Below are 26,155 nucleotides of genomic sequence, written 5' to 3'. Positions count from 1 at the left end.
GACCAGTCCCCCTCTCTTACTTCTCCTTCTCTTTGAACCACATTGTCAGCTGACACCCCCTTCACAGCTAAATAGTCTGCTTGTTGAATAAGCAGTCATTCAACACTCATATTTGTGTTTTTACAAAAAAAATGGGTAACGCTTTATATTGCATGGCATAAATTAATAGATATGCAATTGATATTACATTTACATTAAATTATTCCTTGTCACTTTCCATTAACATTTAAATCAGATTAACTGTATTTTCAGTTACATGTTTTCAAGGGTAACAAAACATACTATAAATGGACATGATATGCAATTACATTTTTAATTGACATTTGGTTAACATTTAGCAAGAAACCAGCTGTTCCATGATTAGTAAATATTAATTTACCATTAATTTAATATGCAATTGCATATCCATTTAATATAGTAGTTTATGCCATGCAATATAAAGCATTACCGAAAATGCCATAGGGAAGATTAGGCTGGCAAGTGAGCACGTTACCCATTAGACTTTATTAAGCTAAATAATTGGATGAATGTGATCATTTATATCAAACTGCATCATCAAGTGCATATTGTATTTCACGTCTCGCTCATTTTGAATTGGTTCATTAAAACCGTGTGGTGAGGGGATGGAATGAGCTACCTAGTCATATTCTTCACAAAGTTCTGAGGTCAGTCAGCTACAGGCACTACCTCCCGTTCGTGCATTTTCTTATGTTATTATGTTTTTATGTTCTTATTTGACTCATAACAAGATAATATAATTATGGGTTAAATAACTATAGTATTTCATATATTTCAACAGGTTCCATAAAATGATGTACATTAGACAGATATCAGGTCTATATCAGCAAGTTGTATACCAGTCAGGGAGAATGAACTGAAAGGATAGCATTACTATGGCAATTCTATGCTGCAGATTTGCAAAGCATTGTATTTGATCGCCCTCTAGTGGTAATAAATTGGAACAGCAGGAAATACATACCACAAGTTCATCCTGTTATAGTAGATATGTAATTTCATAAAGGAGAAAGAAAAGAAAAAAACAACCTTAATCTCTTGGGGGTTTTTAAACAGTGATGTTCAATACTGCCCAGGAAGGTTTTGGTTTTCCCATTTTTGTTATTGAATGTTTTTCTATATCACAGGGGCTTGAAATAATGGGAATAATAATAACACAATGTAACACAATTTTTGTTCCCGGGTAGTAAGTGTTATTTCCTAATTGCTTATGCCTCAAAAGTATAGAAAATGGCTATTATACCCACAAACTTTGCTTTTGTGACCAGGACAGTGATTTTTTGAAATGTACCTATTTCCAAGGCGAAAACAGTCTTTTCGTTCACATAAAGTCAGAAAAAAACAACATATGAATCCAAATTAACATGTATTTATACTAAAGTAATACAAAAATGACTACAAAAGATTTAGAAGTGAGTAGTTTTTCAGGATTTACGATTATACTGTAAATCACTTTCACAAATCAGCCCCCAAATGTAGTCTCCCATCATGTTCTCGTTATACTGTCCTTGGTAGCGACGTTCAAAGTCCAGTATATCCTGGTGGAAGCGCTCGCCTTGCTCCTCCAAGTACGCTCCCATGTTCTCCTTGAATTTATCAAGATGAGCATCAAGGATATGGACTTTGAGGGACATCCTACAGCCCATTGTGCCGTAGTTCTCCACCAGAGTTTCAACCAGCTCCACATAGTTTTTGGCCTTGTGATTGCCCAGGAAGCCCCGAACCACTGCGACAAAGCTGTTCCAAGCCGCTTTCTCCTTATTAGTGAGCTTCTTGGGGAATTCATTGAACTCCAGGATCTTCTTTATCCATGGTCTGACGAAGACATCGGCTTTGACCTTTGCCTCAGACAGCTTAGGGAAGAAGTCTTGAAGGTACTTGAAGGCTGCCGATTCCTTATCTAGAGCTCTGACAAATTGTTTCATAAGGTCCAATTTGATGTGCAGTGGTGGCATCAGCACCTTCCGGGGGTCCACCAGTGGCTCCCACTTGACGTTGTTCCTCCCCACAGAGAACTCGGTCCGCTGTGGCCAGTCCCACCTGTGGTAGTGCGCCTTGGTGTCCCTGCTGTCCCAAAGGCAAAGATAGCAGGGAAACTTGGTAAAACCGCCTTGGAGACCCATCAGTAATGCCACCATTGCAGCCTCTTGATGCCATCTCAGAAAAATGCCGATATGTATCCACTTAGGCAGCTGGAACTAAACTGAACTGGTGGGCTTAAGGCCCCTGTATTTATACTACTATTTATATTACTGGAAAGTTCTAGAAGTTACTCCAAGTTTACTCAGCACTGAATCTCTCTGGAATGTTCTGGAAAATAGATCAATTTCAAAATATCACTGTCCTGGTCACAAAAGCAACGTTTGTGGGGAATAATAGCCATTTGCTATACTTTTGAGGCATAAGCAATTAGGAAATAACACTTACTACCCAGGATCAAAAAAAAAAAGAATTTGTTACACGATGTAATTTTAGAAACCAGACAATTCTGTTTCAGAACTTTCGTACTGATGTATTACGGTGCAATCAGTTTTAAGAGTAAATGTGTCTCTCTGTGCCTGTTGCCTTATCATCTTTGTCTCCGTGCATTTAGATGGAACCAAAGCGTTTAAAGAAGGATCTTCCGAAACTCTTGAAGTCCATCAAAGCTGAGGATCGCGTTCTCATTGTGGGCACCACGCGACGGCCGTTTGACGCAGACCTGAAACCTTTCTGCAAAGTTTACAAGAAAATTCTCCTGATCCCCAGACCTGACTACTCCTCCAGGCTGGGTGAGTGGAGACGGGCTCCCACTGCACGCACTCTATCGCACTCTATCGCTGCTTCCAAGATTGGAACACATTGCACACCTTCAGATATTCCCACGGCTTCTGAATGCTATACATTCCTGCTTGACTGGCTTATTCACTCAAGAACAAGAAATGAAAAAAAAAACAACAAAAACAATATTGTCTTCCCCTTTCCCTGGTTCATTTTTAATAACAGCAACTGTATAAACTTAAAATTGAAAATACAAATGTATGTCATAGACATCAATTATTCTTCAGAAGAGAGAGTATTCTCACACAGGACCCCTGCGTGCCTCGCCTCCAAACCCCCCACACATCGAGGTCTGCTGTGAGGCAGCCAGCCAAGCAGGCAGGCAATCAGTGCTTATTTAGCGATGCACATTCACATAGAACTGGTGTAAATGTTGGTGTCACTTTGTTATTATTGAGTAAGGAGGGCATTGGTGGGCCAGATGATTATAGAGGCAAAACGGATCCAGAAATTATCCAGATTTGTTTTCAGAGGTAAAGGTGTCCCTCTGCTGGTTATTTGTGAGATAGTTTAATGTTAGCTTTCATATGGTTACCAGCATCTGTATGGAAATGCTCCACTGGTCCTTGTTTTCCAGGAGTGAGGGTCCTTGCATGTCTGAGATTGGAGGAGACAGTCGACTGTTGGCTTAGCTTGATCTCTAAAATGTATTTATTTAACAATTACTTCTGCAAGCAGGCTCAATGACTAAGCGGTACACCGGCCCACTGCAGCAGGAAATGAAGATTGTACAAATGGATGTTTTAGTTAATTAGTTTTATTTATGCAATTACCAATGATTGAAGTTCAGTTCTATGTTAATAAACAGTCCATGTAATGCAGCCATTAGAGTGCCACTGCAGTTGTGTTCCCATATCCCATATGTATCTGCAGTTTGTTTATTAAGATTTGTATATGGGCAGTTTCCTACTTCAGCTATGTAAGATATTGGTTATGAAGTCTTGGAAAAGTACTCACATTTTGTCAGTTTCATAAGTTACATTTTCCTGTTGCACATATCTAGTTAGTTAATTGAAAATTGCAAAAATAAAAAGTGTTACCTACAAGGGCAGTATAACAAGACACCTAGGCCCCATGCAGTATGTCAGTGTATTGGGAATGGTGAGACCTGTTTGTTTTGTGTGTATGTGCAGCGCTGTGGAGTCATGTGATCCTGCAGAACAGAGGCCTGGTCACCAGCTCCCTAGACCTCAGCTCCCTGGCTAAGATCACGGACGGCTACACTCAAGGACACATGATGCGAGCCGTCCAGGCCGTGCTGACTGATCGGCGCGTCCAGCTGCAGGGCAAGAAGCCGCTGAGCGCTGTGGAGTTCATCAGCCCCCTAGCCAGACAAGACCCCATCTACAAGGAGGAGGAGGAAGCCTTCAAGGTGCGTCCCATCCACCCCCACCCCACCCCACCTTACATAAACACTGTGTCGTGCTAGAGCTCGTGCGTGTGAGGGAGTCCGTTTCAGTTATTTAGCCTCATAGGATTACATTTGCAGAACATGGCTGTTATAACAGCTGCTAGTTTTGCCAAACTAAACATAATGTATAATTTCCTAAGCAGTCTCAAGTTGTTGTTACATTAATGTTATTTTTAATTACAGACTTGGGTTCACACACACAGATTGCACTGGATTAAATAAGGCCAGGTTCAATTCATTATTGAAAAGCGTTTGTCTGTTTATCCAGTGTGTGTGCATGTGTTCATTTTGAACACACAAACTTTTCAAAAAGAAGAATATCGAAACTCTTCTTTACAAAGGGGGTCCTGAAAAGCATTAGAGCCAGGAAGAGCAGACCTGTCACACTGCACTCCCAACAATAACCATTCTTCTCATTGTGTACAGGTTAATAGAGGTCTACCTGGGCCATGTTGTGGTAGTACAAACCAACTGAAAGTTTTAAAGTTGGTTCACAAATATAATTATATTATATAATTATATTATATGTAATAACCGGCCTCTATCTGGTTTCGTGGATCAGTTTTTCTTGTAATTAGTGTTAATCTTCAAGTACACCACTAGATGGTGCACTACAATACCGAATGTTAAACTCAACACCCCAATAGCTGTTCTTGCTTGAGATGACAAACAGTGCGACTCAGAGAAATAGAAAGCTCCCTTGCTCCTCTGAGATCCTGTGGTAATTAATGAAACTGTGAGAATTCGTTTTATTTATTCCGGTTATAAAGGGGGTCAGTAATTTGTTAGGTAGGAGGTGCAGTTCCCTTTCAATTCAAAGATGACCACCAAAATATTACTTATGGGATATGCCTGCCTATTGGTATGTATTACTGAGTACTTTATATCAGAGCTGCCGATAGTCCCCTTCCTGTGGTGACGTCCTTGGGCCCGCCTACCGAGGGATCAAATTAGTCAACCCATGGAAGCCATTTCTGTTTTTCCTCTCAAGACGGTAAGGTAAGACCTCTGTGTTGAACTGAGCATGTTTTGAAAAAGAGTTTTTCTGAGTTGACTGCAGTTTCCCTGCATTCGTGATGAAAGCTGGCTTGCAGCAGGCAACCGGCCCCTCCCGCAAGGTAGGGGGAACGCGGGCGTGGTGCTTCCACGCAGTCACGTTCCAGGAGGCAGTTCCAGGAGGCAGTTCCAGGGCCGTCGTCCTAGGCAGCCATCTCAACCTCAGCAGCCCCAGCAGGGGCCCAGAAGGCTTGCGGCCTCAGACCCATCCGTTCTCCGTACACCAGCTGCAATACTGGCGCACTTGCACCTCGGACGTCTGGGTGCTTGCTACCTTGCACAACGGTTACGCGCTACAGTTCCACTTGGGTCATTTTCCCCAAATGGAGCCTTGATATTGCACTGGAGGCTCTCACAAAGGCCCTGTTTGATCCCATACACTCCATAGAGTTGAAGTCTACGAAGTCTATGAAGACAGATTTCCTCTGGGCTATCACTTCCGCGAAGTGGGCCAGTGAGCTACAGGCGCTGTCGGTGCACAGCTCTTATATACGTATTTGGGACGATGGTAGCAGGGTGTCCATCCACCTCCGTTTTCTTCAGAGGAGGATAGGAAATTGAACTTCCTCTGCCCGGTGCGGGCATTGAGGTGTTACGTGGATAAAACAAGAGGTCTGTGTCATTCTGACCAGGGATGTCTGTCACGGGATACGGACCCTGGGACAGCCCCTCTCAAAGCAGCGACTGTCGGACTGGATTATGGACACAGTCTCGACTGCGTGTGATCATGCAGGCTTGCCCCCACCTGGGAGAGTAGACGTGCATTCTACCAGAGGGTTGGCTACGTCTTCAGAGTGGTCTCACTGTCAGATATCTGTAATGCGGCTAGCTGAGCTACGCTGCATCCTTTTTCCAGGTTGTATTGCCTTAACGTGATGGATCCTTCCTTGCCTTCATTAGGCAGGAGGGTAACTGGGGTTGCACGCTCGCAGCGCTAACCTTGGGCTATGTGGTTCTCATGCGTACCTCATATGCTGCCGTTCCTTTTCCCTCATGATGGTTCTGGTATACTTTCCCATAAGTAATGTTTTGGTGGTCAAGGTCGCATCGGTCGGTCTCATGGGTTCAATGCAAAAAGAGAAACAACAGTCAGGGCAAGGTACGGTTTAACAAGACTCTGGTTCCAGCAAGCGTTAGACACTCAATAGTGCTGGCATTTTGAAATTGATAAAAGAAACTTTAAAGGTAATGACTCCTGTTTATACTAGAAGTCTTTCTTGAGACGTTAAGTTTCTTATATTATCTCAAAAGCTCAGGAAGCAATACATAGAGAAGAGCCTTTGACCTTCTCTCCAGCTTCTTCCTGGTTTTTGAGTCCTGGGCGCTTGTGAATGAGGGTGTGGAACCAGCTGTCTGATCCCTGGCTTGTACAGCTGACTTCATGCAATACACCCAGGCTTCACATAAACCTTGCCGTTGTAATCTTATTCCAGACCTGGTATGCCAAAACCCCGCTGGGTAAGAAGAGAGCAAAGGCAGCGAAAGCCAGCGAGGAGGACAGGGAGTCAGGCAAAGGAGGGAAAAGTAAAGGGAAGGGGAAGAAAGCTGGGAAGAAAGGAAAGAAGAAGAAGAAGAAGAAGAAGAAATAGACAGGAGGGTGGTCCTGTCAAGCCACGGCAGAATTTCACCTTCCTTCTAGGGTGATCTGCCTCCTCTTTACTCGCAGAACACTGTGGGCAGCCTCCTCTCTGCATTTCAGATACTATTTTGTCTTAAAATGGCCACATTGTCCTATTTGGGTTCCTGTTTTAGGTAGGAGATGAAGAATGTTATGGCAAAAAAAAAATAATTTCATCATTTCAGGGAAGCAATTTCCCTCCACCTATCCTAGCAAAAAGTATTTTATTAACTTTCTTTGTGCAAATTCAATAGCTTTTCTGCCCTTTTGTAGCTGCTTTCTTAACTGTGTCCCTCATTATTATTCAAACCCTGCTCTAATGTTGTGGTTTAATTCAGGAAAATGATTCTGCTGTATAATCACCCTTTCTGAAATTACACCTCTTTGTTGTCTTTACTCTTAAATTGTATTGTTCAATTACATGTCCCTTAATCTGGGATACGTCATTGAACTGAAGGAGCATTTTAAACACAATTTAATAAGAGGAGGGGGAGAATCCAGGCCAGTTCCTTTACAATCGTGTGTAAGAAATGCTGTGTTTACTGTAGATTCTGTTAAAATGTGAAACTAAGTACTGTGTTCATGCACAAATGCTCAAGCAATTACTTGAAAACCAGCGGTCACAATGACATTGAGCTTTGCAGCAGTTTATATACTTTGTAAATAAATAAATCAATCCCTTTTAAAGATTTCAAAAATATTGCATACCTGGAATATTTTCTTAATGAGAACATAATAATAATAATAATAATAATAATGTTTTCTTCCCTTAAACAAAAGTGGTATATAGCTGTGATTTAATTTGTTGTTCTGGGGAAATCTGTTCATTACAAATAGATTTTTGAATTTCAGGAGAACTTCCACCATACTCTTTAAATAGCTTAAATGAAATAAACCTGGACAAGTTAACAGTGCACAGTAATTGAAGTATACAATTAGGCTTTTAAATGATTGAATTCTAAGTCATGCAGAAGAATGCCTTTTCAAGAAGCACCCCAAGCTAGGAGATGTCTTCCGGGGCAATCGCATTGTTGGTATCCCGGACCTCTCCTGCTTTCATCCCCTAAAGGATGGCAGAAGTCTGTGCTTGGTAATAATAACGGCAGGAAAGCATTAAATAACAACAAACAATGTTCTCAGAATGTATAAACAGAAGAATACAATCATGGCTTTATTATTAATTATTTTCCTGGCTTGCTTCAGTCTCCCGGCAAAGATTCCTTTAATTTCTGTGCCAGAAAGCTGCTAATTAGCCTGTGTAATTGTCATTGTTGCTTCTAATTATAGCCCCAGGCTACTCTAATCCACCTTGGCTCAGTATCGGAATTGATTTTTCCAGTTTGTGTTTACAGGGCAGGGTTGCTCTGCCAAGCGGCTGACCCACTTCCCACTTTTCCTAGAAGTCTGCAGTAAAGTAAAAATACCTTGCAATCTGCGCCTTCCCAATAGTAAGTGGAAGTGCTGCTGTCATTATCTCTGTTGGAAAGTGCAGTCTTGTTCTGTGAGGATGACAATGTCTCTCTCTATCTCTCTCTCTCTCTGTCTCTATCTCTCTGTCTCGCTCTCTCTCTCTCCCTCTCTCTCTCTCTCTCTCTCTGTCTCTCCCTCTCTCGTCTACTGCTGAAGATTTTCTATTTAGTTTTAAATATACCCTGACATTTATTTGCATGGAAACTAGGTTTAGTGCATGTTCCACAAATGGTCTTAAATGAGAAAGCCTTATTCTAGATGACATTTTAGTACTGGGGGGGGGCTTTAGAATAGCAAAATACTATTAGTGTTGGTATTAAGAATCCAATAGTCATGTAAAGTAGAATTAGCTATATATTCTCCACAATTAGTCGTTTGGTTTTGTTACGTCAGTCCTTGGGTCCCTGTCAGAATAACTGGAATGCTGTAACCAGTAGAAGACTGCAATCAGTTTTTTTTTGTTTTGTTTTATTATTTCTCTCAGGCTCCTATTGTATTCATAGCACCAGTATCATGTAACCTCAGTTCTACACACAAAATGCCACTGTACTGCTCTGCTCCGCTCTACAATAAAAACAAACTCAGCCCTTGGAACATGTAATGAAAATTCAAAAGAATGAAACACAGAAGTGACTGAAATAGAAGGATTCAGATCAGCTTAACATCCCCTAAAATGAATTCAATTTGAAGTTAGTTTTTTCAGCTTCGGGGTTATTATATTAAGATTAGACAGTGTTTTAGACATTATAGCCGTAAACCACAGTTTCTATAGAAAATCCAAATTAACAGTTGAATTATTTAACAAATGTTAATGATTTTTTTTTTATTATTTTGCATCTATGAAACTAAACAGAGATTGATTGTAAAAGCCACCTAAATTAGTTTAAAAAAAAAAAGCCCCTTCCAGAAACACATGACCACGTTGCTGTCATTGTGAGTGAGTGCTCTCAGACAGCCTGCTCTCTGTTGCTGCGTTCTTCACAACAGAGAAAGTGTCTCTCTGTTTATCATGCGTGGATATCATGTCAGCAGTCTCCCTCTCTGCTTATTGTCCTGCCTTGTAAAGGTTTCTCACATTAGCAGAGAGGCTGATATGTGTCTGGAACAGAAGCCTGGGCCAAATCTGAACTTCACGTCTCACAAGTGAGCTGTGCAAACAATAGATTTGAACCTTGCGGTGTGCTGTGTTCCCTCCTCTGAAGATTATGCATTTAACATTGTGTGTACAGCTACATGCAAGCATACTCACACACACACACGAAAAAAAAAACGGCATATCATATTAAATAAATAAATAAATATAAAAACGTATGAGAAGTGTGTTCTTCACATAAAACACATAGATAGAGATGATCTAGGACACCATCAATGGAAGGCCAATATTTTGCTTTGGATTTCATTGAGTTGCATTGATTTAGCAATGTGCCCAACACAATCAGTGTCTACAGCAATGCAAAAAGCTCTGAAGAGATAAGAAAGTGAAGCCTATACATGATTACAATGTGGCAACGAAATGGGAATGTGGTTGCTTTAATTTCAAAATAATTATTGAAAAAAAAAGAACAATTAGCCAGCTGGGTATTATAAAACAAAGCAATTAATGCTATGCTAATAAGCTGGATTTTAAGCAATTCACCATCATTTGCTAATTGAGGTTAATTAGCCTGACTTGCTAATACATCACTTCAAATTACAGCTGTGATTAATCTGACAAATTTCAGTATTTAACAAACTCTTCACAGTCATCGACATCTGAATAGCAACCAAGTGGCTGCCTGTCTCGGAGGCAGCAGTGGTGAAGCGCAGCTCTAATCATGCCGAGAGCTTTTTCCTTGTGGGTGTAATCAGGCTGTATCCCTGTGGTGTTCAGTGGCCTACTTGTTTAACCACTGCGTTTGAAAGAAAGAAAAAAAACAACAGAAAGCTGCTACTATGAGTTTTTAAATGATGTCTAATATGCAGCTTTAACCCCGTAACCTCCAGCCATGCTTGACAGAGTCTGTCCAGAACCAAGAAACAGTATCACCATCGGCCCGCAAATCACCCTTCATCTACACAGCTGTTTCAAAGAAACAGGGTATCACACACTTCCAGCCTAGCGATATTTGCAGATCGCTTTCAGATGTATCTATAAACACTATCTCGTAGTGTGTGCTCATTGCTTGATTATGAGGAAGTTTTGTATGTGCATGCAACTGGTTAATTTTAAGTTGCACAACCTAAAAATAAACAAAAAGATGGCATACTGTAGAATACAAGATCTATGTACTGCTCAAGCTATTCTCAACAGAGCCAAGCATGCTGTACCATGGGGGACTTGGTTCAAATCCTGGAGTTCCTTCCTTTATTTTCAAAGACTGCTAATTTACCTTGTAGACAATGAAAGGCAGGCTCTTCTATTGAAGTGAGATGGCACAGTGGGCTAATTCACTAGCATGCTGTGCTGTTCTCCTTGGAGTACTGCTTTTGAATCCAGCTGATCCTTTCCTTTATTTTCAAAGAATGGATTCATTTACCTTAGAATCAGTGTGAAACACAGCTTTCCTGCAGGAGCTGGTGGTGCAGTGGGCTAATCCTACGGCCACCTCTCCCTGAAGATGGTGGTTTGAATCCTGTTCTTGGAGGTGAGTTCTTGAAGTAAGTAATAATGTTGGTTGTAACAAATGATGTTAGTTGTGTTTCCACAGATGGATGAGGAGCAGAAGACCTTCCCTGCAGATGGTGGAAGATGATGATGAGGAGGAGGTAGGAGAGGGTAGAAAGGGGGTGTTTGCATTATTGAATGCACATAATAATAAGAAAAAAAACTTTTAAGAAAAGTTTTGTGCATATACATTTTTTAAAAAGTGTTTGCCTTGTTCAGCAACAACCCCACCTTCCAATATTTAAAGAGATATAAATGTTATTTTGCCATTGCCTGCTTTAAAATATTATCAGTAGTAAAGTAATAGTACACCTGTACTACATTTTTTATCAAATCATAAAATATGTTTTTAAACAGATGCGCACGCTGGACAGCCATAGGGTCTATGCAAATGAGGTATTGCATTTGTCAGTGTTTTGTGGGGCTTGGGTGATATTTGTGGGAGCACCAGAGCTAGTGCACACTGAGTTCTGAAATGTAATTTGAAGTTGTTGCAGCAGATTCTTTTCATTGACATTACGGCACAGATCTGAAGGGGTATTCACAAATCCAGCTTGGCCGATTCAATCCACGCCAACCCCCCTTTCTTTTATTTTTGCATTGTTTTTTTTTTACATGTTCTCTTTAGTCTAGATATGTCAGTGTAGTCTTGAATGTAAATTTGCACACCCTCCTATCTTTTCAGTACAAAATGCTTTAATTCACGTTGATTTTATACCTGTATACCTTTTCAGATCTGCTTTTGCAAACGTATCATGTGCTTTACTGTAGAAACAGTGGAGCAGTTGCAGTATAGCTGTCATTAATAAAGTGCCCTGTTGTATAAAGCTATGAATATGTATACACTTCATCAGGGAGTATTATATTGGCTGCTACCTCGAATATCATTCAAACCTGGAGTTGGCCTGGATTCCCCTCGCAGAGCTCTTGTGGGCCCCTGCAGCTTGTGCTGCCTTCTCCTTTCTGTGTGGAACAGTGGGACCGAGCGGCAAACTCTGGTCTCTGTGCCAATTTATTTCTAACATGGCTGTGAATATCTAGCCTCCAGATACACAGCCTGCCTCAAGAGGACTCATTATACTCTTGGGTCCAGGCAGAATTGAGCACTGTACAGAGTGGCAATCGGCAATTTTCATACTGCCTCCGCATAATTTATTTCCATTAATGCTGGTCTAAATTGGGCATCAAAACCAGCTGAGCTGCACCTCTTTACAATTTTTGAATACAAGGGCTATTACAAAAAAAAAGAGGAGATGGAGATTTAGAAAAGAGCAGAGAATTGGGACTTTTCACTTTGTCAGTACATGATTTTTGCAGTACAGCAGGGTTCAAATCCAGCTCAAGTCACAAAATAGCTTTCCTCTCTTTGCCCGTAATTGGTTTTGTCCACAGTTTATTTGTTTAACCTTTCGAATTGGAGGCTGTGTTTACCACCTACAGTCTGCCAGTCTGTGGAACTCAGGACAGGCAGGAAGATGAATGAAAACAGGTGTGGAGTACACCCCCTGGAATCAAACAAATTGGGGGGAGAGGTTGGGGGGGGACTGTAATTTCAACAATGGCAGCATCTGCTTGGTCTCAATCATTTATATTCGGTCTGTTTCAAATACTTTGAGAGCACAAAAACAGAAAGAAAGAGGGATTCCCCTCTCCCAGTCCCAGTAGAAGGGTGTTCAGATGAACCAGGTGAGGGTCTTGTTATAGAGCAGGTGTGCTCCTTCACAATTACACCTAATTGATGGCTGACTAGTGAAGGTCAAATGCTCCAGCAGTGAAAGATAAATCAAAGGCTATTTCAAACCACTCCAGCAGGGCAGAACTAGCATTAACTTGACAGTGTGTGTTTTTATTGTTCTCCACACCAGAAGCTGCAGCCATTCCCCGCATAGCTTCCTCTGAGCATTCCCTTTTTTCATACAGCAGAGCAGGCAGCAGATAGCATGAGCTGTATCTGGAGGCAGTGTTGTAAAATATAATTTAGCCACACCAGCATTAGCTATTAATTACCAAATAAACGATAATGCTCTCTTTACAATCAAGACTACAGTGTAGGAATTGCTTTATTACTTTCAGCACTTTTATTATTTGTTTTACTACAGTATTAGGAGTTTGAAAATGGTGCTTGTATGTTTGTGACAAAATCATTTTTGGTTCTTGTGTGGGCCTTAATAGACGCTGCAGATGAGTTTGTTTGGGAAGTGCTCTGCCTCTTGTGTACGTCATCAATAGGTCTGCCACTAACACCCAGACACATGCAGGATGTAAACACATATTTCTCATGGATTACACTCCTATCTGAAGATGGGATCTACCAGTCAGGACCGGAAGCTCCTCCAGCTGTTTTGAGTACTAATGATATACACAAACATAACACTACAGATTGGACTTCCACATATACAAATTCTGTGTGGTTCTGAGTATGCCAGCTAAGCTTTAAAACACAAAACATGTCTTGACCTTGTTTGATGGATGTATTTGTAGAGCTGTCATAGCCAGGCCAGCTGTGCCAAAGCCCTATGGTTCTCACCTGTCCAGAGACAGGTCTGCAGAACGAAGGTGAGGGTTGAGGTTTAGGAGTTAAAGAAGCAGTGGAATGCACAATCCAGGTAGGTTTAGATAAGACAGTCGGTATTGGGTGGGTATTGTTAACAGTTATAAACATCTGTATTATTAGACATTTGTAAGCAGCATTCTCAAATAGTTTACCAGTCTGGTAATCAATGAAAATCTAACCTTAACTAGAGGACTCATGGTTTCTCCAATTGTTTTTATTGAATGCATGGTGTAGTTGAATGTGCTTATTATAATTTGATGAATATGCTTGATTATGTATACTGCTACTGTGTTTTGTAACGTCAGATTAATTTGGATTTCTATGTAATGACATTTTGCTTTTGTTAGTCTATCCTCATAAGGGGCCCAGGTCTAAATTGTGCTGTTCATGATTGACATGTATTAGTGGAAAAGCCTTTCATTGTTTCAATCCACAATCCCTATCAAGGGCACTAAAATGACTCACTAGAATTCAAATTAAAGATTGTATTCACTTTGACTCGTGACTTTTTTAAATCCTCTAGTGCAATTTGGTAATCATAAAACCTTTAACCAGCCACAGTAACAGATGAGGTAATGTGCACTGGTATTAGCAAAGAAATATACAGTGGCTCAGTGTGCTTTGCTTTATGGTTTAATTGTTTACTTGTTTTTGCTGTAATTGCACTACCATGTACATTAGAATTATTCCTATGTTACTTTTAAGTGGTAAGTCATGCATCGCTATACTTTACATATATATACACATACTTACATACATACACATATCTTTTGTTCAATATGACCTTGATATTGAACGACCATTTCATGTGGTTACCAGTAACAAGAAGAATGTTGAGGATAGTATTTATGGCATGTAACCAGGGAGCACAATCAACCCTCCATCCAATAACCTCACTAGAAACAACCGTGTTATGGCCACTGTTATTTTTGTGTCTGGCCACCTCTTGTTGGGTCCTGATCCAAGATCACATTGTGGGTGATATCATGTCAAATACATCCAGACACTAAGCCAAATGTCTGGCCTGTTTACAAATATTAGTAACCTGCAGGGCTGTTCCGTGCCACTTCTATTAAGAGATAAGAGAGCGGGTCAGAGGGATTGTGAGAGACTTGTGATGCAAAATCCAGATCCAGTGAAATTCCCATCAAATTATAAATAGCAAAACCAGACTATAGAGTATAAATAAGCCCTGGTCATCCCACCTGAGCAAGGTTTGAGGTGGAAGGTCTCTGTGTGCTTCTCTTACTTCCAAGCAATGCTTTCCACAAGGGCGAGTGTGGGTTCCTCAGGTTCTCCTGCTGTGTGGAGGTCCTCGAGTGACTCTCAGAATAATCTGAAGAGTAAGAGTGCATGCCTCCTGACACAGGTTAAAAAAAAAGACAGCCCTACTGTGAGAAAGCCCCTCATGACGTTTTCCTGCCCAGATGTTTTGAAGACTCTCCTCTCCCAGCACTGGAAGGACCTGCAGGAGGGATTTTCAGATTCTGAAGAGCTCAACAAAGAGATCGAATTCAAGAGTGATGAACTGCGATGGACAGCCACGAAAAGGGGTACGTAGTCATTTATTTTACTTTTAGTACTGTGCATTTCAGGGACTTTTTCATTTACTAATTTCTTTTTTAAATATCATATATTTGTATGTTTGCTTCAGTTTTTTTTTAATCTACTAAAATATTGCTGTGCATCTGCTAAGTGTTAATCTTCGAACTCTCAACATTCCTTAACCAGGTTGAGGCCTGTCATGAGGTTCAATTCCCACATCCTCTGACATTCCTAGGAACCAAAGTGCAAGCAGATCTTTTATTGTCTTTAAAGTTTTATGCAGTTAATTTTATTTATATCCTCCACTTACTTAAAAAAAGAATATTGAAATTTTACACGATAAAAGATTGGGTGCTTCAAAGAACTACCAGGTACTGTTATTTTCAGAATCTGTGGTTGGTTGTCTAAGAGTTTGTTCTTTGAAAAGCTGTCTGAACACTTTTTGAATGTTACATGTGTCTAGCTGTCAGCTCCCCGGTTCCAAGAAGTACTGTGCAAGTCAGCTGCAGACCATTATCATCCTATTCTGATCTTCTAAGGTCATTTACTCATGTCTGCTAGCTCAAAGCACTTCTAGACACCCCCTGTACTGTCTCTGACAGAGGCTGATCATATCAACAAGAGGGTTTTACACACTTTGAAAGTTCATTTGTGTTTAGCATCAAAGCAAGTGGCCAAAATGTAACACACAAAAAGCTGCACTACATGATCAACTTGAATATTCGTTTAAACAATTAAAGGCTACAAACCTAAAAAGGACCCATGATTGTCTACTGGTTGTGTGTACAAGTATTTCTCTGGCAGTTCCTATGAATGAGAGCCAGATGGAGGTGTGGAATTCGCCATGAATAAAGAATACCTTGTCAGGCCGATTAGGCTTTGAGTAGAGTGTCCATTAGCATGCAATAGTTTGGGGCTTTAAAATACTGAAGCTCTCTGCATCGACTTAACAAACAGTCCTCAAAAACATATGTTAAAGAACAACTTCATACACAACAACATAATAGCATCAATACCCCCATCCTGAGCCAGAGTACAGTACAGGTACTGTTTGAACAACATCTTCTGTTTACATGGGAACCTTGTGCTGACACATCATACTTGGCAACCTTATAAACATCAGAGCCTTTCAGTGTGCTATGCATGCTCCCCATTTTGTTTTTAATTGGACTTTAACACTATATATACAATTTAAGGGGACCTAGGTTATGTGGATTAGGCTGGGTATGCTTTGATCACATGGAATAGTTACATTGAGATGTGATATCAGAAGTGAATTAAACACAGCTGGCCCTCCTCCCCAGAGCACCGTAACCTTGATCCCCCTGCCGAGATATTCAAGTGGTCACGTAGCGCCACACACAACACTGGAGAGCATAAAAAAGAAAGATTTGCAGCCCACTTAAATCAATTACACAAACAACAGGCATGTCAAGAATCCCCTGTCATCTGACAAACCATCAGGGTCTTAAATTATAACAACAACAGACTTGGAGCTACATTTGGACAACAATAAGATAGCTGGATAATGGCAAGCAGTCCTGGGATATATTCCATTCTGCTGAGTTTGACTTTGCAGATGGAACAAGCACACAGCTGCTAAATGCCTAGGACTTTGCCATGGGGAAGCTGCCTGGATCGGCGGTGGTGGAGGAGAAGGAGGAGGAGGAGGACGACGACGACGACGAGAGGCAGGTATTGCAGGAGGCCTGGTTGAAGAAGGAGCCTCTGGAGGAAGCAAGAGGGAGCTTGGACAGGTTCTCCAAAGCCCTATTCAGGGCAGACTTGAATAGGCTTGAGATCCCGGTGGAGAGGTACCACATGGACGTAAAAGTGTCTTTCGAGGTCTATAGGGATGAGTTAGTTTATAATAAATGTGCTGCAATTTCTACATTTTGGATATATATCCACCACTTACACCATACAGGGTTATTTTGGACAGCTGTTTATATCGGGCAAATAGCGTTTGCCGTTTGCCATTCCCATTAATTTCAATAACAAAGGCATCAGTTATACCGTGTTAAGCATACCGTATATATTTCAGACATCTGGTAGTTCTCGTTATGTGCCAGTCACAGAGATTTAAATAACAAACACAATGCTTATATGATTGTTCTTGCTAATTCACCAATCAGCCATTTTCACCACTTTACCTTCATCATTCACATAGATTTCAATACCAAAAGGCAGCACTTTACTGTAGTAGAAGCTTGACAGGGCAATCTATCTGCTTTTATACCTCGTTACTGAACAATTACCCCTGTGCTGTATCTTGGCTATTTAGTCTGGTTTACAGTTTGAAAAAACAGCACTGATTGCAACAGCAAGCATGGCTGGAAAGAGAAAAGCGATGCACATCAGCACGAAAATTCAATGTAAAAAAAATAACTGTTAGATGCTGTGCGATTGTTAAAGCATGCTTTGAACTGTCAGTTGCCAAACAGTGCAACGTTGCTTCAGAAAAGCTGGGGTTTCTGTAGTTGAGGAGGAGAGTGCAGACGAAAATACAACCAAAACTGAAACTCAGACAACACCAGAGGGGATGTCAGAGGAAGAATTCTTGTGTCACCTTAGCGACCAGGATGCTCTGCCTGAAACAGACACACAATGACGTAAGCGTGCTTGCTGCGCTTGTAACACTGCTGGTATCTGGATATAGAGCCAAACTGGGATTGCTTAAAAAACTCTGACAAGGTTTGCCGTCCATACTTGCAAAAGGTGATCATCCAGATGTGCATCATAGAGTTCTTCACTGGAAACAATTTGCAGTAATGTAGCCTGCCTGTACTGTACATTTCTGCATTACTTTTTTGTACTTACTTTTTTTTAATAAATTCATAGGTTATATTATATCTTTTTATTAGTGTAATGAGTGTCTTAATAAATATTTTTAACTGCATTTTGAATGTCAGGTTATTGTGTGGGAGTTTATACCGTTCATCACTTACTGCAGGTAAATCACGTTAACAGAAACATTAAGCGGTGATGACTGTATATAGTAAATATGGACTGAAGAGGAGGGTTATATTGGAAAATTACGCCCCGAGGGAGCACGTGGAGGTAACAATAGTGTTCCCAGGGGGCATTTAATTTTCCACTATGAGCTTAGTCTGACATACATATTTAATATATGAATCAGTCAAGAAAATAAGTGAGGCAAGGTTGGATAGTAAATATGACCCTATCTATTTTGTTTAAATATAGTTTATACAGTAAATCATTTTTTTGAAGTTCATACTGCATAGTTATCAGCGTTTCTTTGATGTGCAGCCAGCCATCTAGATGAACTGTGTACCTGCCACAGTTTTTACGCATAAAAAAATCCAAAATATGCACTGAATTTAAATTGAATGCGTTAAAATATGCATAGCAATTTTGCAGCACAGCTTGTCTGCCTCCCCATTACCATTAAGGATTGCACAGTACTTATCGAGATTACTCAGGACTTCAAGGTAATGTTGCATTTTACCCCCTGAAAATACATTTTACTCTCTCTGTGTTCAAATTAGAGGGTATGCTACTCCTGGACCAAAACCTTATCTGGAGTGTTGCATACAGCTCTCTGTCTGGCTGCTGCATAATCCAGTTTAGATCCTGGCCGTCATATTTATTTACATCATCGAGTTGAATTCGTTTGAGTTTCAGAAAGACAGAAAACAGTGACAGTGATGTTTTAATCACCATTTTAGTGTTTGGAGCATCTTTCTTTTGTAGTAATGTTTTGTAATTAATTTTCTGATAAGTCACACAATCACTATTAAGCAGTTTTTTTCACATTCAGCCATTTTCTCTTGTTGTGAGGAGTGTAGAGGAGGAGGGCATTCCTTTGAAAGGGGGCAGGACTGACAGTGATGGGAACCAATCACATGACAGAGGGAGACTATTGCCCAGTGGTATAAGGATGTTAGGGCAATAGTTCCATTGCTCTTGTGATGAGGTTTCAACCAATCGCAGGCCAGAAATTTAAGGCACTGATTCATATATGTATTTTAAGAGTAGCTTTGTAATTCATTTTATCATAAAAATAATTTCACAATTATTATTGACCACCAGGTGTCAGCGTACACCAGGTATGAATCGTACAAATAATAATGACTAACAATCAGCTGTTGTTAATTTCATGAACATCATGTGTGAATTTAATGAATTACACTGAGCTGTATATACTCATTGTTGGTGTATAGCTCTGAGCTTTTGCTTGGCTGTTTACTTGAGTGGCTCAAGCAGAAGTTGGACAGTTAGGAGATTCTGGGATTGAATCCAGGCTCTGGGTGGAGAAGGCTGGTGCCCTCTCTGTGTGCAATAAAAATATCAGCAAGACACCATTTGAAATATGCAGAACAGCTACAGATTTTACTGCATGTAAAAAATATTATAACAGAAATAGGATAAAAAGCACATAAGACCTGAGCATACCTCAGATGCAGCACACAAACTGTGTTATCACTGTTATTACAATCGTGCTGCATGATTCATGAATATCATGCCTTGTGTCCTGGTCTGTAGGGCTGTGGTCACTGGAGTACAAGAGGGAGCTCACCAACCCACTGTGCATCACGGCAGCGCAGGGCTACACAGACTGCCTGCGCTACCTGCTGGAGCATGGTGCCCGGCCCAACCTCGCTCCCGGGGGCAAGACTGCACTGCACGAGGCCTGTGAGAACAGCAACCCCGAGTGCGCCATGCTGCTCCTGCAACATGGGGCCAACCCCAACCTGCTGAACGAGGACGGGCTTGCACCCTTGCACCTCTGCAAGACATCGCAGTCATTCAGGTCAGGGGAGCGCAGAACATTACAGTGTCCTACAATTAAACAAATACATATATACACATATATATATCATAAACTATAAGCACTCTCTCGAAACGGCTTTCTTGTGAGTTAGTTTCTGATTGAGTGTTATAAAGTTACAGATGTTATGAATGCAGAATCAGGCCATGGCCATCAAATCTGGCCCCTGGGAGCAAGACTGCACTGCACGAGTCCTGCAAGAAGACCACTGCAGACTGCGGTGTGGAGATGCAATATAACATTCACATTGCTAGCAACAGCTCCTAAGAACATTTTCAATACATGCCTAGGATATTAAAAGTTGGTATTAAAAGCACAAAATAGCCTTGATCATTTTTATTTTATTTTTTTTACATTTACTTCATACAGTGCAACAATAGTGCATTTAATGTGTGGCACTATGCACTAAGATATTTATTTTTTAATTTGAATCAGCCAAATGAATTAATCCACCTTTTATATTTGTACTCCTCCCTGGGAGCTATACACGTGTAAAGCTTATGCTAATTAAATCATTTGCAGGCCAATTTAGGCTCCTTCCTATATTATTTATGTTGAATCTTTCCTTTCGGTCATTTTTTTCTTGTCTGAAGGCCACCATGCTTCATTCGGAGGCCGGATTCACACTAATTATGTTCTGAAGGATGGCGGGGATGTCAACTCATTAGCGTGCTGGTGTGTTGAACATGTTGGCTCCATCAAATCTAATGATGTTTGATTCAGTGTGGTAGATGGGCCAGAAAGCTGCATCAAAAAGCCATCCTTTTTATTAGTGGTTGGCAACACTGTTGATTTTTTTTATTTTGACTTTACGCACTGTGCAGCTTTGGAACCAAAGCCAGGGAAGACGCTAAGACTCTGCTACAGTATCGCCCTGTCACTGTTTCCATCTCACTTCTCACTAAAAGGAATTGCCTTCTCAGAGGCACCAAGTGATGAGCTGAATGAATATAACGTGATGAACACACAGCTGCAGGGTGACATCATCTATCAGTGAACAACTTTTTTTTGTTTTCAATCTTTCTGCGTGATTTAAAAAAAAAAAAAATGTTGGTGTTCATTCAAACTCTGCTGCACAGAATTACAGGGAATTGAACTTTTACAAATGATATTGCATTGCCAAGAATATTCAGAGCTTGACCTAAGCAAAGTAATTCTCAGAATCCAGCTTATTAATGTAGAATTCCTGTTCCATACATCGTACTTGATATTTGACTCATTTCTGGAATAACTGTAGTACACAATGACCGGCCAATGTACATGCACTGTTTATTTAATCCTTTACCTAATCCTAGATGTAGAGAAAGAGCAAAAATAAATGTTTTTATTATTTGACTTGGGTCAACTGCTTAGGGCTAAATATTATAATTGCAATGTAAGTTAGTTGCTAATCGTTACAGATCCCTTTGAAGTGAATCATTTAAATTATAGCTTGGTGTACAGCTCATGGGTCCTGTCTTCTGTGCATCCCTTTTGGGATGAGATCCAGCATGCTGGAGAGCACTGGGAAAGACAGACACATCCGCAGACCCCCTCGTTCTCATTTTTACACAATGACAACCCTGTGTTTCCATGTCCTGGAACAATGGGCACGTTTGGTAGATAACTGGCTTGAATTAAATTAGCATCAACAGCTAATGACTTTCTTATGGCAGCAATGCACTGTATAAACCCTCAGGCTCCAAGACGTTTTTTATTTTGTCAGTGCTGGGATGCTGACCACTCCTCTAACCCACTGCAGAGTGTCTCCCTGCGTTAGCGAGCTCCCCAGACACAGTTGCTTCCTAGTACCGAGTCGCTTCCTTAGCTGTGTAAAGTACATGCTACTAACTCATTTCTAAATGCACTGTTTGTGAAGTGAGGCGAGGTGTCTGGCCACAGGGTGTCACTGAAGCTTCATACCGGTGTTGGCTGAAGAAAAATGCCTCTACACCAGGCAAAAATGTCAACTTTCACAGGGAAAATGCAACTTTTTCATTTAAAGAGCTCACTTAAAATAATGGCGGCATTCCAATGCATTTGCTGCTATTCCTGTGGGGTTACACTTAAATTCGTTATGAATTTGCACCCATTTTTTTTGGAAATTATCTTTAGGACAAGAAAAATCGTTACAAAATAACAACAATGCATTGGTTATATTTAGATGTTACTCCCGTGCAATCCTATGAAACACTACTGAAATTCATATGAATTTGCAGCCATGGTTTTAAAGTGCAACCAAAAATACATTACACACTACTGGTAATACAGTATTTCAGACCCAGTCATTTTCCAGTGTAAAATTGCACTGAAACTGTCCATATTACTGCATTATTTCCTTGTATTAAAACAATGTGTTTCTTGTTATGCCTTAAGATGTGTTAAAGTCTTACTGAGGCACGGTGCTGTGGTCGGCCAGCCCAGTGAGGAGGAAAGCCAGACTCCCCTGCATGTGGCAGCCAAGCATGGCCTGAGCAACCACCTGCACCTGTACCTGCGCAACGGGGCGGCGGTGGACTGCGCTGACAGCTCTGGAGAGACCCCGCTGGGGGCCGCCTGCTCTGGGGCCCAGAGCCCCGAGGAGCAGGAGAACTACCTGCAGGTGTGCCGCTTGCTGTTCCTCTATGGGGCCAACGCCAATGCGGTGGACAAGGAGAACAGGAGCCCGCTGCACAAGGCGTGTAAGAATGCTCAACACAGCCTGGTCATGCTGCTCCTGGAGAACAAGGCCGACATCAATGCTATCGACTACAACGGGAGCTCGCCCCTCTCCAACGTGCTGCAGAACAGCAACCTCAAGCTGGACCTACAGCCGCACCTCACCGTGCAGAGCTTGCTCAACCATGGGGCTCACAAAGTCTGGCCACTGGCTTTTCTCAAGGTAACACCAGAATTGTTTTTGTGCTGTACAGTTAGTATACTCCCAAGGGTGTCAAATCACTGTCCTGGAGGGCCAATCTGCTCCAGGTTTAACAGTTAAAATTATATCATTGACTACTTCAGGGTCTCGGTGGAGGTTTAATTGGTTCAATTAAACAATTTAGAACAAGGTTGGTACAAATACCAGAAGTGGAATGGCCCATTTGGATAATATTGGAGCTAAGAGGAACTATACATTCAAAATTGAAACTACTTGCTGTTCTACCATCTTGAAATTTATAGATTGCTGTATAATAAAAATGATTGTATATTTAATATTGATCCATACTAATTGAGAAAGATATTGGGTATACACGTAATATTGCATAAACTCTTCTCAACCTTTACTATTTGATTAAAACAGATCAGAGGTACATAAAGAACCATGTGATAGGTAACAGCTGCTATGTTTATATTACGTTTCAATGGTTTCACGCAAAATCAATAATATAGTCTTGTTTGTTTGGCTTTTTTCTTGGGGACACCAGGTGTTGAAGTTCTGCGCTTCTGCACCTGAAACAATTGAAGTTTTGTTTAATTCCTATCACCAAATCCAGGTGACATGCAAGTGGATGGAGGCTGTCCCAGAGGAAATCTACCAGGTGAGCAGATGAGAGAGAGTAGACAAGGAGCCCCCAAAGATAATTACCCTGGCATGGCTTCATCACTACATCCCATGATCCAACACACCACCAGTGATACCATACCAGACACACAGACACTTCAATTTCACAGTTTACCTAAAGTGTATTACCCTATTACAGCTAAGACTGAGCCAACTGAGTTACATAGGAAGGAAGGAAGGAAGGAAGGAAGGAAGGAAGGAAGGAAGGAAGGAAGGAAGGAAGGAAGGAAGGAAGGAAGGAAGGAAGGAAGGAAGGAAGGAAGGAAGGAAGGAAGGAAGGAAGGAAGGAAGGAAGGAAGGAAGGAAGGAAGGAGTGCATGTGTCTGCTTTTGGATCCCACAGCCTCTGTTTTTGTGGAGGCTGAATTTAATAGACTAACTGTAAGATTAAGATTTAGAAAGGAGGGTTAGATGGGCACATGGTATAAAATTATGCAATCTCATTTACTCATTTAAAAAGTTTAAGGAGTTAACATGTAGGGCCTGGAGAAAAACAATGAGGCAATGCTTTCAGCTTGACCTGTTTTTAACCTTTTTCAGATTCACCAGAGTTTCTACGAGTCTCTGTTTTCGCTGGAGGGTAGGCCTCGTTGTCTCCAGCACATGTGTCGTTCCACCATACGGAAACAATGCGGCCACAAGTGTCATGTCATCATTACACAGCTGCCACTGCCAAAGTTCCTACAACGATACCTTTTACTAGAAACCCAGGGTGTGGTCTACTAGCCCCCCACACACCATCAGAAGAGGTTGTGCAATCGATGGGGCAATGGTATTGCTTCAGGGTGGGTTTACAAGGGACAAAGGCGTGGAAATCACAGCATGTCTTGCATGTTTTTTTAAACAGCGCCCTTTCCTTAATTGTACAGTGAATCAGGAGTTGTAGACGACTCTAGATAACAGATAAGTAAAGACACAGTTAAAAAACAAACTAGACAAACGTGCGCGCCATACAAATTGGACTGCCCTTCAATCAGATTACTGTGTCTTGGAATAATATACTGTGCTAATATTGCGTAACTGTGTACTGTCAAGCAAAATCAATCATGTCACCTCTTACTGCTTTTCTTAGTACACACTTATGAGTTACGTTCATCACATCCTGCAGGGGGCACTGTGAGCTCAATTGACCACCTGCTAACAGCAACAATACTTAGATGGCAAGTACAGTATTCATAATGAAACTTTTTCATCACATCACAGGGTCTGGACAGTTACAGTTCCAAACCCTTTTTTTAAATACATTTTTGTTAAGGAAATACCTACGGTTGTGTGTGTATGTGGTTTTTTTAAAAATATTTTACCATAGTTTTAAAGAATCTTTGTACTTAATTTGGAGAAGGAATTTCCAAACAACTTAAAACAAAGCTTAACTGGGAGGCCAAGATCTCCTTTATTGATTGTTTTCCATTGAACTTTCTCTCTAAAAACTTAAAGTGAACTTTATAATATCTGTGTCCAATTGATGATCTCAGCAACTACAGGCTGACTAGCAAGAATTACAAACTGGAGTCCCACATGTACTGGTGCCCCAACTGGTGGTCAATAAGATTAATTTGTCAAAGAGTGCAGACAGCAAGCATTGGCTTACAATGTCATGTTTTATACAATAATATGTAACTGACGATGCTACTTTATTCTGGAGACCCTATCATCTGTACTATTAAATAATGACTATGACGGGGGGGGGGGGGGTGGGGGGGGGGGGGGGTAATTGTAAGAGCATATTAGGAAAACAATATTTCAATTTGATTAGCAAGCTTTAAAAGTTCACTGGGACTGGAGCTGCAGGCTCACCCAGCTTCTAACACATGCAGCAAGCTGTTCTGCTGTTATACTGTATTTCATTACTGGTTGCACATTGCTATTGGTTTTGGGTTGTTGATTTTATTCACTCTACAGGTTAATATTAAAAGTCATGTTAGTTCAATGTTCTGTAGAAGCACTTATGTATTTTATGTATTTCTATTTTGATTGAAAAAATCAATAAAGTTTTGAAGTCACTGTCGGTAGATTCACGTACAATAAGAATATTAGAAACGTGATTGACATTAACTAGAACTATGTGCTGTTCACTGCAGGAGAAGGGTTCTATATAGAACCTAAACACAACAGAGGTTCTAGAGTTGTAGGGCAAGCTCAGCGGAACATGGTGGATCGGCTACCACAACCAGGCACCCTCTTTCTTCAGAGCATAGTTCACTGTGTTGACCCAGGACTTAGGGATTCAAATATCAAAACAGTCGGAATTGTGTTAACAACAATTTGCAGGAACACATCAAACAGCACTGTAAAATGTTTTACGTGTAGGCTTGTTGTCATCTAAGGTCTAATTGCTCCATTGGATATTATCTTCACTACACCTTGTCCACAGTAAGAACATGTGTTGTAATCGGTGTGGGAGTGAAATGAAGCAGTGATATTAGTGAGTTGAGGCTTCCCATTAATTCAGATAAGGAATACGCAGGGAGGTCTGAGATTATTTCAGATGCAATCCAATGTTCTTAACAAATAAGATGCAGTGGCCTGTGCCATATAATGTTTAGTATTCTTATGATAATGTTTCTGCAGTGTTGCGTGACCCTGTGAAAATGCTGCATTCTGCTGTTTTAAATGTTGCCTCCACACTGCTACTGCCCATGTCAGGCAGTTAATGCAATACTATTAACACTGTGACCATGTAGGTGTCTCCTCTGAGGGTCCCGTGG

The 26,155-nt window shown here is 40.9% G+C and overlaps 2 protein-coding genes across 2 annotated transcripts in view; both read left to right on the top strand.

Annotated features, from left to right (window-relative positions):
* iqca1 (IQ motif containing with AAA domain 1) overlaps positions 1-8,510 on the top strand; it is a 41,911-nt gene extending 33,401 nt beyond the window's left edge. The window contains exons 20-22 of the mRNA XM_041264126.1: positions 2,609-2,786; positions 3,969-4,207; positions 6,736-8,510. Coding sequence (XP_041120060.1) covers positions 2,609-2,786; positions 3,969-4,207; positions 6,736-6,891 — 573 coding nt within the window. The 3' untranslated portion in view covers positions 6,892-8,510. The remainder of the gene's footprint in view (positions 1-2,608; positions 2,787-3,968; positions 4,208-6,735) is intronic.
* Positions 8,511-9,956: 1,446 nt separating this feature from the next.
* Positions 9,957-25,022, top strand: LOC121323214 (ankyrin repeat and SOCS box protein 18-like). The gene is made up of 5 exons (XM_041264125.1): positions 9,957-15,141; positions 19,640-19,907; positions 22,281-22,785; positions 23,312-23,425; positions 23,988-25,022. Exons 1-5 carry the CDS (start codon positions 14,847-14,849, stop codon positions 24,171-24,173), a joined length of 1,368 nt encoding a protein of 455 aa, XP_041120059.1. The 5' UTR covers positions 9,957-14,846; the 3' UTR covers positions 24,174-25,022.
* Positions 25,023-26,155: the final 1,133 nt, after the last annotated feature.

The sequence above is a fragment of the Polyodon spathula genome, chromosome 11 (assembly GCF_017654505.1).
Source record: "Polyodon spathula isolate WHYD16114869_AA chromosome 11, ASM1765450v1, whole genome shotgun sequence".
NCBI lineage: Eukaryota > Metazoa > Chordata > Actinopteri > Acipenseriformes > Polyodontidae > Polyodon > Polyodon spathula.
The sequence above is the reverse complement of the archived record's forward strand: the minus strand, read 5'-3'. Positions and strand labels throughout refer to the sequence as shown.